The 13612-nt window shown below is 42.4% G+C and overlaps 2 protein-coding genes across 2 annotated transcripts; one reads left to right on the top strand and one right to left on the bottom strand.

The window, feature by feature from the left end:
- Positions 1–992: 992 nt before the first annotated feature.
- dnaja2b (DnaJ heat shock protein family (Hsp40) member A2b) lies at positions 993–6866 on the top strand. The gene is made up of 9 exons (XM_041938555.1): positions 993–1139; positions 2338–2397; positions 2821–3044; positions 3143–3223; positions 3374–3507; positions 3626–3822; positions 3976–4120; positions 4935–5062; positions 5179–6866. The coding sequence occupies exons 1-9, from the start codon at positions 1062–1064 to the stop codon at positions 5365–5367; spliced, it is 1236 nt and encodes a 411-aa protein (XP_041794489.1). The 5' UTR covers positions 993–1061; the 3' UTR covers positions 5368–6866.
- A 252-nt stretch (positions 6867–7118) lies between these two features.
- On the bottom strand, positions 7119–8212 carry LOC121607708. The gene is made up of 5 exons (XM_041938647.1): positions 8111–8212; positions 7851–8015; positions 7607–7711; positions 7439–7530; positions 7119–7194 (listed from the first exon to the last, which is right to left on the bottom strand). The coding sequence occupies exons 1-5, from the start codon at positions 8201–8203 to the stop codon at positions 7119–7121; spliced, it is 531 nt and encodes a 176-aa protein (XP_041794581.1). The 5' UTR covers positions 8204–8212.
- Positions 8213–13612: the final 5400 nt, after the last annotated feature.

The raw sequence follows: 13612 nt of genomic DNA, 5'->3' as shown, positions 1-13612 counted from the left end.
TTCATTCATTTAGTCTATAATGGAGACATGAAAGCAGATAGAAATTGTGCGAGACTAGATCGCCACCGGTGGCAAACAAAATTGCTTAGTGAAAGCGAGGCTTACAGGGAACCGATCTAAATGCAGATGTGTCATTATTCTACAGCCATCACATTATGAAATCATCATTTACTCCATACGGATACGCTAAGGCAAAAAACTTGCCTACTGCCAAAGTCCTTGAGAAAAGGTATTAGTTACTTTCCAACACTACCATAAATAGGAGTTAACTAGCAAAGCTTAAAGCAGTTTAGTACTAAACCAGATGCTTATCGATGTGATACACCTTAACAGTCTAGATATAACCAAAATTGGGACACACTTTTTTAAAGGAAAATCTCCATTGATGCTAAAAATGCCCCAGGCCATCTTCAGACCCTTTTTCAGGCTTCCCTGTAGCGTGGCTTTTCAGTTTTACCTACCTCAGATAAACGATGGCCTTCACCATATGGAAACTGATGGGAGGATATATTGAAAAAGCCTAATTCACTCACTCACTCATAGGGAGTTTGAACTTTAGTGTTTATCCTACTTTAAAGACAGCTCCTAATACCCTCTCACATACTATCCCACCTTATCTACATATGCATGCAATTCCTGGTGGCCAATGGACAAATTTTAATAATTGTATGTTTTCTGCATACATTGGGAAGTCTTACAGTAAATTTACAGTCATTTCAACCTCTATAGGTACTCTCACGTTTGTGGGTATTTTAACATAATGTTACAGCGTTGATGTCAATAATAATAAAACGTTCCGAATTGGAACCGGTGTGCATAACGTGCCATTTTTGTTCAACACGTAATAAAATAACGTTGCATTCATTGTAAATATATAAGCACTGGAGCTGTTTTTGGAATAACATGGTTTCTGCTTTTTTGGTATCTGTTTCCGGGAGGGTGTTTGTGTCTGTCGTAGTAGTATCTGGCAACCCTGGACAGTCCCAGCCGGTGAATCTTGCGTCGGCTCCTCTCTCAGCTGAACCTCCGCAGAAGGTCTTTCTATATAGCCGGTTAGCATCATGGCGAATGTTGTGGATACGAAGCTATACGACATCCTCGGAGTTTCACCATCTGCCTCTGAAAATGAACTAAAAAAGGTAAGTACCATATGAAACGAAAAGGAAATTTGCCAGAGTAAGAACATAATAATAGAAGAAAGAGGGATCACCAGTGAAATGTGGCCTAGAAAGAAGCTAATCAACGTGAGCTCGTTTGCTGAACGCTAGCTTAAGATGCTCAGTAGCAGCTTGCTAGTTGGCTAACCTAGCCAGTAAGGTTAGAGAGCTAACATCGATTACTGTTCAGTGCTTCGTGGCACGGCATTTTTAAAGAAAATTAAAGCTAACGTTGCTCATTGGTGTTGGTGAAATACTGGTAATCATTGTCATCTTCATCGTCTCTATATAAAGTAGCAGGGTGGAGTTAGCCTTCCCCAAAACCAAGAAATACACTGGTGACCACGAGTGTGATAGCTTGCCGGTTACCAGATGATAACTACATTCCAGCAAATAGCCTTCGCCAAGTTGAGCAGTAACGTCGCAAGTAGCGTTAGGTTAGCCAAATAGCTCACCTAGCTAAAAAATACCAAGAATGGAAATATGCTCGTGTGATCACGGCGTTGATGTAACGCTATCGTTTGGTAATACCAAACCTAGCGTGTAATTTATTTTAAGTTAACGATTAACAATAAACTTGTGTGGCGGTTACTAGCTCATGTTAATTTCACCCATCGTGTAGCTAACGTTACTGTGTACTTAGCGTATTTGTTAGCCAACATGCACGTCGCTGTGTACTCCAAACTCGATTCAAACATTAGACAGCTACGAATTGTTTATAATCGACAAACCTACGGCCCTCACGAAGCATGACTGAAGACATTTTACCACATCTTTATGATCTGTGTGTTCAAACACCTCGATACACTTAGGTTAACCTGATCTTGAACGTTAATGTAAAACAGTCGCCTGTCGTTTTGTGTACCAAATTTAACATGCTGGGTGTTAGCGATTAGCGACAGCGTGATTCATTTTCGAAACATTTGTTAAAATGTCAAAATCAATTGCGTTTTGTGTTAAATTCGTGGATTCGAGTGCCTTCAGATGTCAAAGCCAGCAATGTATCCTGGTGTCCTGATGTTTTTGACAGCATGCCTACAAGTCAAGCCTTTGGCTAGTAAGGCTGGTAAGGACAGTTAATGCACTTATACATTTGGCCTCAGAGGTATTTAACACAATTTGCACTTGATCCCTGGGCCCTCATAGGGCTTTGTTTATGCTGATATTTTATTTATTGCAGGCCTACCGCAAACTGGCCAAAGAGTACCATCCTGACAAGAACCCTGATGCTGGAGACAAGGTATAGTGCACCAAAGCATGTCATGCTAAACAGAGCAACACCATGGTTAGCAACACAACCAACAACAGCAGCTCAGTTGATCAACAGTTGGGACCAAGAAATAATGTCAACTTAATTTGTCATTGTCACACAGCCCAACTCTTTGATGAGTAAAAGAAGGTACAGATCAGAACACAGACCATGAAACGGCTTTTCCCTAGAGGAAAGTGCATCAGTTTTTGATTTGCGTGGCTCTGTGACTGCATGTCTCAGATGCTGCAACAAGGTGTCAAAAGAGACTAGACTGTGTTTTTTTCATTCCTTTTTCATTTAGAAGAGGGGCATCAAACACAAAAAACGAGTTGGCTCTTTATGCTGGCATGTTCTGTTTGGTTTTTTTTATATTCATTGTCAAGCTGTCTGATCTTTTTTTTCTTTTTCCAGTTTAAAGAGATCAGTTTTGCGTATGAGGTTCTGACAAACCCAGAAAAGAAGGAGCTGTATGATCGCTATGGAGAACAGGGGCTACGGGAGGGAGGAGGTGGAGGGCCTGGCATGGACGATATCTTCTCTCACATTTTTGGTGGAGGACTGTTTGGGTTCATGGGACAGGGCAGAGGACGCAATGGAGGCAAGAGGAGAGGAGATGACATGGTACACCCTCTGAAGTAAGTGTGCCACTTAAATGCAGTTTGTGTGTCTTGGTAGGTGGTTCAAGTTTAAAGTGTTGTTGCACATAACATCCCATAACTCTTCTGTCACACAGAGTTTCTCTCGAAGACCTCTACAATGGCAAAACCACCAAACTACAGCTCAGTAAGAATGTGCTGTGTGGTGCCTGCAATGGGTGAGTTTGAATGTTTAATTTTAATCATTAAAAATTACCCAGCGTATTCTTCTATAGTTTCAAAACCCAGACCTAACATAGTGTGTCATCACAGGAATTTTGTTAGATATTTCTGTTAACAATGGTGATGCTTTACTGTTTGTCTTTTAGTCAGGGGGGTAAAGCCGGAGCAGTGCAGAAGTGTGTGGCATGCAGAGGACGAGGTATGAGAATCATGATTAGACAGCTGGCCCCTGGGATGGTTCAACAGATGCAGTCAGTCTGCACAGACTGCAATGGAGAGGGTAATATGTCCATAAACATCCACACATTGGTGCTTATTTTAGAAGACATGGATAGTACACAATAATGATCATAACAGCATTCTGAAATTGTCCAATCTCTGGATGTGTGCTTGTGCAGGTGAGGTGATAAATGAGAAGGACCGGTGCAGAAAGTGTGAGGGTCATAAGGTTTGTAAGGAGACTAAGCTTCTGGAGGTGCATGTGGACAAAGGCATGAGACATGGACAGAAGATCACATTCTCTGGGGAAGCTGATCAAGCACCAGGCGTCGAACCAGGAGATATAGTCCTGGTGCTGCAAGAGAAAGAACATGAGGTATAAAAAAGTGACTTCTGGTATTGACTGTTTAGCTGTCGTTACTTTATTTTCATGACAAGAAGATTACATTCAGGAGAAGTTTCTGGATTTACTTAACAAACATGTTATAATGAACCTAAACAACAAATTTGGGATCCCAATCTAAATCAGGAATTCCGCCGTGATGGCAGTGACCTTCACATGGTCCAGCGTATCGGCCTGGTTGAGGCTCTGTGTGGCTTCCAGATGACTGTCACACACCTTGATGGACGTCAGTTGCTTGTCAAATACCCACCTGGCAAGATCATTGAGCCAGGTAAACATGTCTTCATAAGACATCTCTTTCATGGCATTCATTTCATGACATGGATATGTGAACAGAAGATGGTAGCTCTTACATTTCCTGTTTACTGCAGCGATTAAAGGGTGCTGGAGCAAACCTTTAGTTTTGGGACAATAGATTAAAAGTCTAAAAAAAAAATCCTGATGTTTTGGAAAGGCAATCTGCACTGACACTAATGGACTGCAGGCTGATCCACTTAAACATGGAATAATGGAAATGTTGCTTGCAGAACTAAGCACAGTGAGAAATAAACATCAGCCTTGAGCCCAATTGCAGGTAAATGGCCAATGTAGCAGCTATTTTTACCTTCTCTGCAGCTAACAAGCCTTCTTAGTGTTTATAAAAAGATCTATAGTAGTCCTTGTGAATATTAAAAGTGGCTCTAATATACCACAAACTATAGTTTGTTCTCAAAATTGTAATTTTTTGTTATCCCCATGTTTTTGGCATACACATACATTTTCATGATGGTTAAAACTTTAGGAAGTGGAATGAATCACTAGTTTTCTTATCTAGTGTGTAAACATAAAACAAAACCCAAATAATAGATTTTAAATTGTTGTTCATAACATCATAACATCCCCAAATGAAGGTGGTATACATATTTAATGCATAGATTTTAAATGCCTTATAATTCTCTTAGATTATCTGACAATATATTGTACACAGCTACTAAATTGAAAGGCTTATGTGCATACAGAAGCCAAGGCCCCATACTGTATCATAAGATTCTTATTTGGTCCTGCACGACTTTACAGCTTTCAATTGATGTGTGTTTGTGTGGCAGGCTGCATTCGAATGGTGAAGGGAGAAGGAATGCCTCAGTACAGAAACCCGTTTGAGAAGGGAGACCTTTACGTCAAGTTTGATGTCCAGTTCCCTGAAAACAACTGGATTAGCGCTGAAAAACTGAATGTGAGTCGTGATCATTAATCATTCTGATTTGCACAATTTTAATTCCATGAATCTTGAATGGTTGTGAATTTCATTATGTTTTTTTTTTTTTTGTCATGCCAATTAATTTCTTTCAGGAACTTGAGTGCTTGCTGCCTGCTCGTGCTGAGAATCCTGTGATTGCTGCAGATGCGGAGGAAGTTGACCTGACAGATTTCGACAGGAGTCAAGGGTCAGGGGGTGGAGCCAGGAGAGAGGCCTACAATGATAGTTCTGATGAGGAAGGCGGCCATCATGGCCCAGGGGTGCAGTGTGCACACCAATAGAAAGACTCATACAGAAAGACATGCACACACCTAAACGCGTAATTACATGAACATCCCTTGAGTCCCATTGCTAACACCATTCAAGACTTGACGCACATACATGCACATTTCTCTCCTTTCATGACTCCCATGAAAAAGAGATATACAAAAAGACATACACACACATATATCAACCCTCCTCAGTTCCATGGTGCCCATAAGTCAGAGATATGCTGGATGTGTGATGACCATTTTGTGTTTATGGACAGTAGTGCTCATCAAAGCCTCCAGCAAGAAGGTGGTCTCAGTCGCAGAGGTTCACTGACTGAACTTGACTTGGACCTCCCTGTTTTCATCCTAGGCTTTTACCTTTCACTGTGGGAAACACCAGTCTAGTGTATAAAATGCAAATATTGTTGACTATCTTGTATAAGGTGTAGTTTAGTCTATCACACACAAGCGCATGCTGCTTTCTTGCTGAAGATCTCACACATGAAGATCCAGGGTCCGGACACTACAGAGAAATCTGACCCCACACCTGTTTTAAATTTCAGTGTGTCACTGCTATCAAAGTGCCCTACTATCATAAGAGCTGACCTGATTGCAGCTCTAAAAGTGTGTCCTCTGCACAGCCTGCTGAGAGCCGCACATGTTTAACCCACTGCATCCCCTAAAGTGAACTGTTGTATTTTGAAAAGGGGACTGGTTCTCTTTAGTCCCCAGCTGTCACATTTCTAAAATATCAAAGCCCTGAGTATAGCACCTGTCAGCCAGGCACCATGTTTTCTTAGCTTAGAAATTTAGCCTCTTTATTGGTTTGAATGTTAGTGCGTTCAAAGCCACAGAACTTAAGTTGTGTACTCTTCATTTGATTATGAGGACACTCTTGTGTTGTATGTGTGCGATGCAGTGGCTCAGTGTGTGAGCTGCTGTGGAATGTTCTGGCTTGTTAGGATGATAGGTGTTCCTGCTTTGTGTTGGACTGCAGTGTGAGTGGACACTATATAGAGTCAATTAAAGAGGAAAAAGCAGAATGTTTATTTGTTGAGAATCTCTCCCACGTAGACATTTTCCCTCCTCTCACCAGGACAGAGAGATCATCCTCTCTCACAGGAAAACCACTGGGCCCGCACCACCCCTCTGTATTATACATATCTCCTGATCGTAGAGTTGTTAGCCAAATCCTTTGACATGTTACAATATTTCCATTCCCATAGACCTGTAAATAAATACAGCCCCAGTCCATAGGTGCATTCAGAGTCTACAGCAGTGTCCGTTTAGTCATGTTATTTCATATACAAGTGAGTAATGGCCAACAGTGGCGATATAAATGTTGCGTTCACTTGAAGGCGAGTTAAATGGAACCTCTGTAGACTGTTAACATGCACCTCTGTGACTCATTGTGTATGTAATTTAGCCAGAGGGGGATAATGTGTACACAACTGAAGGGGGTCATTGATAAATGACGTTACTGTTGATGCTTATGTTTGTCAAGATGATAATTAAACTGTATAATACACAGTCAATGCACGTTTGAAATCTGTTTTATTTCATATGCACAACCTGCATTCTCAAGAGTGAGCTTTATGTGTGGTGAGATTACGGGAAACATTTTAAACATTTTTAAATCAGTAGAAAGGCACACAGGCATCACGTTGTATTTTGTGATTGGAAGTCACATGTTGGACAATGTTGACAACCATTATGAAGAATATGTCACGTACTTAAAATTCCTTTTTTAAGAAGACCAGAATTTAGGGAGCTGTAGTCTCTCAGTCTGCTCCGTCATCTGTTTCTCTGCTGTGGAGAGCTACAGGACCCAGGAGTTCCTTAAATCCTGCAGTATTCCTAAAGGATTAGAAAAGGCAAGGCAAGCTTTATTTATACTGCACATTTCAATCACAGACAAGTGCTTTACATAGACAAGGAAAAGCATTAGAATATCAAAAACCTGATTAAAATCAATTAAATTCTAATTTCTAATTAAAATTAGAAAATACTAATCGACAAATAGACCAGAAAATGGAATAGAGGTGATGGTGGTCAACAGTAATTTAGCGTTTTCTGTCTTATTTGAAAGGGTGTGCCTTACCTGTCTCGTTTGGACTGCATGACATAAGATCGCTCTCTTCTCAGCTGCTCCAGTCGCTCTCTGACAACTGTCTTCTGCTGGTTCTTATCCTCCTAAAACACAGTAATAATGTTGATAATAAAAAATCACAGTATGCAGACTGATTCCTTCAATTTCCAGTATTTTTACCTGTGGTAGGTCTTGTGTGAGGTGCCTGAGCCTGTCTGTGTGTTTCAGGCCAAGCAGGTCTTCCTCCGCCTTTCTGTTCTGGATGATCGACAGACGCTCCTGAACCTGAAAGACAAACAGAGTGACCTCTCCCTGAAGATCACAATGCCCAGAAAGCTCTTTCAGCAGCCCTCTATTCACCTTACTGTGATAGATGAAGTTGTGCACAGAAATTCCCTAATCTTCTTCTACACCTTTCTCTCACCCTTAGCAGTTGTCTTTCTCTGTCTCTCTGCTGCCTCTGTTCGACCTTCCTTTGCATATCCACCAGGTTGCGCATTGTCCTTTCTCTCTCCATTGCTGAAACTGGTTCCTTGGCTCGCTCTCTCTCCAGCAGTGCGGATTCCCTCTCTGCAGGGCTACAGTCAACCTTTACAACAGGAAACAGCAGATTGGGGCTGCCTCAAAATAAGTGAATAATGAAATCATGAGCACTGGTTGTGCAATACATCACGGCAGACTTACCGTGGCTTGTGGATCATACTTCAGACACTCAGCATGAGCGGGTTCAGGCCCTCTCAGATCCGATAGCTCTGACTCTGTCGCAGTGGGACACATTCCCACCTCAACCTCTTCTCTCTCCACATTTGCTGTCTCGTTGGTCAGTCCACAGCAGAGGTCACCAGCATGCTTCTTGGTCTCTGGAGGGTCAACCAAGAGATGTGGCTGTACAGCCTGCAGGCTCTCTGCTACCAAAGCACGTGTTGGGCAATCACATTCAGATACAGCTTCTCCCTGCTCTGGCCGATCAGCTGTTGCTCTCTCTTCAAATGTCAACTAATGAGAATATAAACGGAAAAAAATCAGATGCATGAAAGAGTAATGCAATATTCTATGATCTGCTTTACACTTGCAGAGTACCTGTCTGACTGTGCTGCAGTGCTGGTCTGCAGACTGTGCATCAGGATCACCTGTGGGATCAGACTGAAACAGAGTGCGTTTCAGATCTTCTCTGTCCCTCTCTTCAAAAGTCTCCGCACTCTGCATGTCTTCAGCTGTGCTGTTTATGTCTCTTGGCTGGACTTGGGTCTTCAAACTGCTCTCAACATCCTGGCTCTGTCCTGCAGTCTCTGCCTCATAGTCAGTGTCCTCCCCTGGTGGTTTGCTCCAAGCAAGGGTGATCAGTGAGCCCTGTTTCTCATAGCTCCGGGGGCTCTTTGTTGCACTGTTCTCTTCTTCTACCTGGGCTCCCCCATCTGCAGCGAGACTCTGATGAGCATTGCATGTCGCATCTGAGACACACAAGATCTCCAAGTATGGCAGGTCCTCCATGGCAGCTCCACAACCTGGGTAATGCAAAGTATTGTAACTGTAGCTGTGGGAGTATGGTAATTGATGAATGTGTGTGTTTGCAGTACCTGTACAGACGTCCTGTTTGTCAGTCCCTTCTGCAGCTTGATCTCCATTCAGTCCTCGACTATCACTTCTGATTGAATGGACCGTCAGAGCTTCAGCTGGCCCACCACTGCTGTTTTCAGCATCGACTGGTCCACTGCTGCAGGACTGAGCTGCAATTTGCTCATTGCTGCTATTTTCGGTGATGTTTGGACAAGAAGTGAGTATAGAGCCTGAAGTAAGAGGGGCGTCTGACATTAGGAGTTGGAGTGGGTTGGTGTAGCGCTGTGCTTGAAGTTCAGATTCATACTGCTCTCGCAGAGCTTGGACAGGCTGCACACTCTTAACAGAAACAAAAAAAGAGCATGTGCTATAGTGGAATCTTTGGATTGGATGCTCTGGTTGTCTTCACTCACCTTGTCCATCAGTGCTGGGAGGACTGCAGAAGCTTGGACCTCCTGGAGCTCCATCAGATGGGTCAAGAGGAGCAGGGAACAATCCTCCAGTTGGTGTTGGGACCACATTGCTGGTTTACTGCTCACGTGGGCCTGCATTTGGAGCTGGTGTTGTGGCTGGGGGTCTGTTTGCTTTAAGGGGGTCTGAGTCTCATTGTGTGTCTGCAGGCCGGCATGGATTTGTCTCAGCCTTTTTATACAGCCATTTCTTAAAGCACCCTGTTTATGACTATCTGCATAGGAAACAGGAAACAAGAAAGATGAGACATAAGAATGAAAGGAGCAACAAACACACAGCAGAGAAATATATTGATTTACCTTCTTTTGGGGCCACTCTGCAACCTGGTTCTTGCAAATCCTCTAGAGAGACCCCACGTACCAGCTCGACCAGGTGCTTCCTCTCCTGCTCCTGAGTCAGCACCAGCAACTGCAGCACTGCCTGTAATGACAGAGCCAAAGTCTGTGCTCTGCTGCTGATAAAACTGCTGTAGTGTTTTCCTTTTAGCGTGCACTGCCCATATTTCAGAGTAAGTGGCCCATAAGCAGATTTACAATACCTGCTGTGGTGACAGTGAGATGAAGTCTTTCTTTTGCTCCTCCTCTTCGCCATGTAGCCACAGGGCTGCCTGCTCTGCTCTGCATGGACTCTTAACATGTGGCCTGAGCAGATACAGGAGGGACACACAGCATGCAGCTGAAACTGAGTGTGCAAAGAGCTTAAAGCAAGACCAAGAAGCAATTTTCATTTCCAGCGTTGAACTCCTGTTTTCACTGTTTTCACTATGAGTGCCTGTTGGCTCACCATGTCTCCCAGGACTGCCGAGCTGCCAGAAGAGCGCCGTAGGACATCTTTTCTCTCTGAGCTCGGAGAGTTGCCAACCTGATGTGTAGACACAGCAGTGTCAGGCTTTCCCTGTCAAGCCTGGAAGGCAAAAGATGAATGAATCAGCTCGTTCCAGACCCGGTGAGAGCCGAATATACTGTAAATCCATGTGTGGCCAGGCTGGAATTAAAATGTGTTAGCAAACAATTCCTTGCATTAGTTGCTTTGAGCACAAGCTGAGCAAGAACATACAGTAAGTCAATAAGATTATTTTGATTTTCTTGCTGTGTAGACCTACCAGTGGCTTTCCTCTAACAGTTTGAAATGTGTGTGATCTGCACCTGCTGTGTTTCAGAAAGTATTTACCCCTCACTAAGGACTGTTAAGGTCTCCCTTTCTTGTTGACGAAATGTGTGTATCTCGCACAGCAGCGAAACGGCAGACCAGGACTCTTCCCTGGATTCAGGCTGGCTTCTGAAAGACACTCCCGGGCTGGCCCTGCAGGAGAATCATTGTCATTATGATGCTTTTGTTTGATGTTTATTAAGGAAAAATGGCAGGCGGGGCACACTGTATTTTTACTTGTTAGTTTTGGAACCAAGACATATCGTTGTATTGTTGTAGCCATTGTTTGGTTGGTTTCTTTTCAATTCAAGACATTTCATTATATTTAGTTTTCATTTCATCTTAAATTTACAATAATAACTAAAGTGCATGTGTGTTACCTGTATATCCTGAATGCCCCGGGCAGCTCAGCCAAACGGAGCATGTCACCTGACTCCAAAGCCACCTCTGCAAGATCCTCCAGCCCCTCCTCTTCCTTGCGTTGTTGCCATGGCAGCATGGTCTCCCAGATACTCAGAGCTGTGGTATCACAAAAAAAAAAAAAAAAAAACAGGAATGTGAAGCATCTGGACCAGTTTCTGTGATGCTGAGTAAACTGTATTTGGAGTTCTGTGACCATTTTCTGTGTTATATTGTGACGACGGTTCCGAGAAACTTTTCCTTACTGTGGTGCTCCTGGAGCATTTCTGTGTAGAGCAAGTGGGTCACTACATCATACTTCACTTCCACCAAGAGGAGGATGTTTGACAGGGTGACACAGCCCCAGGCCTGACCTCTAACCCCTGGGCATTGGCCCTGCCAGGCAGAGGGCGATAACAAACTTTGCACACCCTCTGTTGCCAATCTAAGAGGATAAACACAAACACACATCAGCATCAAAATTATAATAAACAAGAACTTCATTGTAAAGGGATGACTTTACATAAAGTTATTAATTGATTCTATTGGTAAAAAATCAAATTGTATACTTGACATAAAAGGAACAATACTGCAGCTAATGCTATGTGACTGTTGAGATAGGAAATAACACGTCCATCCCCTAAGAAATTAAAAATTGAATTCATTTGCAATAAAATGCATCATTGCACAAATCAATTTACTTTTTTGCTACTGCCTTACTTTGTCTTTTATAACCAGTGTCTTATGTCGGCTGATGTTAGCAAACCTGAGGTGGATCCACTGCAGTTTACTGACTCAGTGATTTTATTTCTACATGTGCTAATGTCCTACATTTTCAGTTGAGAAAAAAGTACTAATTTAGTGGGCAATATAATAAGTGTTTATACTGTTTAATTGTGGCAATGTGGAGCTTTTCTTACTGTATGTTTTGCATGTACAGCCTCAATCTGCAAGATAACTAGAGACAAAGTATAGCATAGAAACATATATACAGTATATATATATATATATATATATATATATATATGTGCATGTGTAAACTTAAGTAAGGAAGTTTTTACTTTACTTTGAATGGTATTGCAGCACTTTTTTAATCTTGATATGCTCACCTGGCCCAGCACTGCCTGGCTGCCTTCTTCAGCCTCCTCAAAGCCCTCACACTCCTATACAGCTCTTTCTTCCCCACCAGTCCCTCCCTCTGTGCGTCGAAAGTAAATGCAATAAAGATGGAGAGAGCAACTGCTTCCACACAAGAAAATCTGTCACACTGCAAGCAAATACCTGTGAGGTGTCTGCATCAAATGTGCATGACTGTACAGACCCTGAATCTGGTCGGCTGCGAGCTTGTTTGAAAGCGTTTAGGTCTGTGCTTTGGTGCAGGCGATTCATCGCGTGAGGATCAATGAGGAAAGGCTCGTCCACCGCATGCAGAGTGTTGAGATTTCCAGCATTTTGCAGCTGGAGGTCCCAGTAGAGCTGCAGATAACAATATTGACTCTCAGTAGTGATGAAAATAATATTTTGGTCACTGGGTTTCTCTCACTCTTATATGAAATTGAGAAGAAAGAAAAGCATTTCATTAACTACCTTTTCCTTCTTTTCTCTCTCCCTTTCCATCTCTAAGAGAACATCCAACACATTTTCACCAACACAGGACCAGCTATTGTCACCTCCTGCAATCTGAAACACATATACAAGTATTCCATAAAGACCAGTGAAGATCTGAGCAAACAATAGTTGCTTTGATAGTGATGCTTGTTTAAAATATGACTCAGTTACCTTCTCCATGGCTGCATGTGCCTCATCAGTGTTGCAGGGAACATGAAACACTTTGCGGTAGAGGAGACTCACATCTTCAGAGGAGAACTCTGCTCCGGCAGACATACCCAGGGATTGGTACAGCCCAGAGACACAGTCCTGAAGGAAGATACGAGGACATTACCTGTGGCGTACACCTGGAAAAGAAATGCAGCACTCGCCCAACATCAAAGCATCTTACCCGCTCCATGTTTTCACGACTGTGGGCTGATAAATAATGCAAGCTATTACTATGGTTACAGCAGTCCTCTGGAAACAGCTTGATCAGCTTACCAAACAACAAAAGTGACAGTGTGTCTGTCAAATGGGACACAGAGAGGAGTGACATGCGAGACATGACCATGTGACGCATTACACCTGTGTGAAAACTGTCCTGTAACATTGGACTACAAGTGAAAGTTGGGGATCCCAGCTTGTAAATTGTATATTATATTATATTATATTGCCTGTCTCATACTGTACCATAACAAATCTTATAAAACACCTACTTGTAAAGGTCTGTAATTTCCTACTGATTTCCTAATCATTTCCTGGAAAGAACCATGTACTTGGGGCTAATTATGAAGAAAATATAAACTAATTTCTTTTAGCTGGGATTTACAGTGGACAGTCGAATTTATACATTTATTAACAAGTACATATTTCCCCTTATTCATTACTTTTTGGGAACTTTCTTAAGTTATTTCACATTTTTGTACATTCAGCTGACCTGCTGTGCACACACCAAGGAGACAATTGACATCAATTAATTAGAAACGTACTAAATGCCTTATGCGCTTCATTATCTTACTT

Source organism: Chelmon rostratus, chromosome 6 (genome assembly GCF_017976325.1).
Source record: "Chelmon rostratus isolate fCheRos1 chromosome 6, fCheRos1.pri, whole genome shotgun sequence".
Taxonomy (NCBI): Eukaryota; Metazoa; Chordata; class Actinopteri; order Chaetodontiformes; family Chaetodontidae; genus Chelmon; species Chelmon rostratus.
This window is presented reverse-complemented; position numbering and strand designations above follow the sequence as displayed.

Bases quoted from the DNA above. Each gene is read 5' to 3' on its own strand.
- LOC121607708 (XM_041938647.1), bottom strand. From the start codon at position 8,203: ATGTGTCCCACTGCGACAGAGTCAGAGCTATCGGATCTGAGAGGGCCT. The intron at 7,531-7,606 runs GTAAAAATACTG...ACTGTGTTTTAG, and splicing joins TCACACAAGACCTACCACAG to GAGGATAAGAACCAGCAGAA. The intron at 7,195-7,438 runs GTAAGGCACACC...CTAATCCTTTAG, and splicing joins ATGCAGTCCAAACGAGACAG to GAATACTGCAGGATTTAAGG.
- dnaja2b (XM_041938555.1), top strand. From the start codon at position 1,062: ATGGCGAATGTTGTGGATACGAAGCTATACGACATCCTCGGAGTTTCA. The intron at 3,508-3,625 runs GTAATATGTCCA...GTGCTTGTGCAG, and splicing joins CACAGACTGCAATGGAGAGG to GTGAGGTGATAAATGAGAAG. The intron at 4,121-4,934 runs GTAAACATGTCT...TTTGTGTGGCAG, and splicing joins TGGCAAGATCATTGAGCCAG to GCTGCATTCGAATGGTGAAG.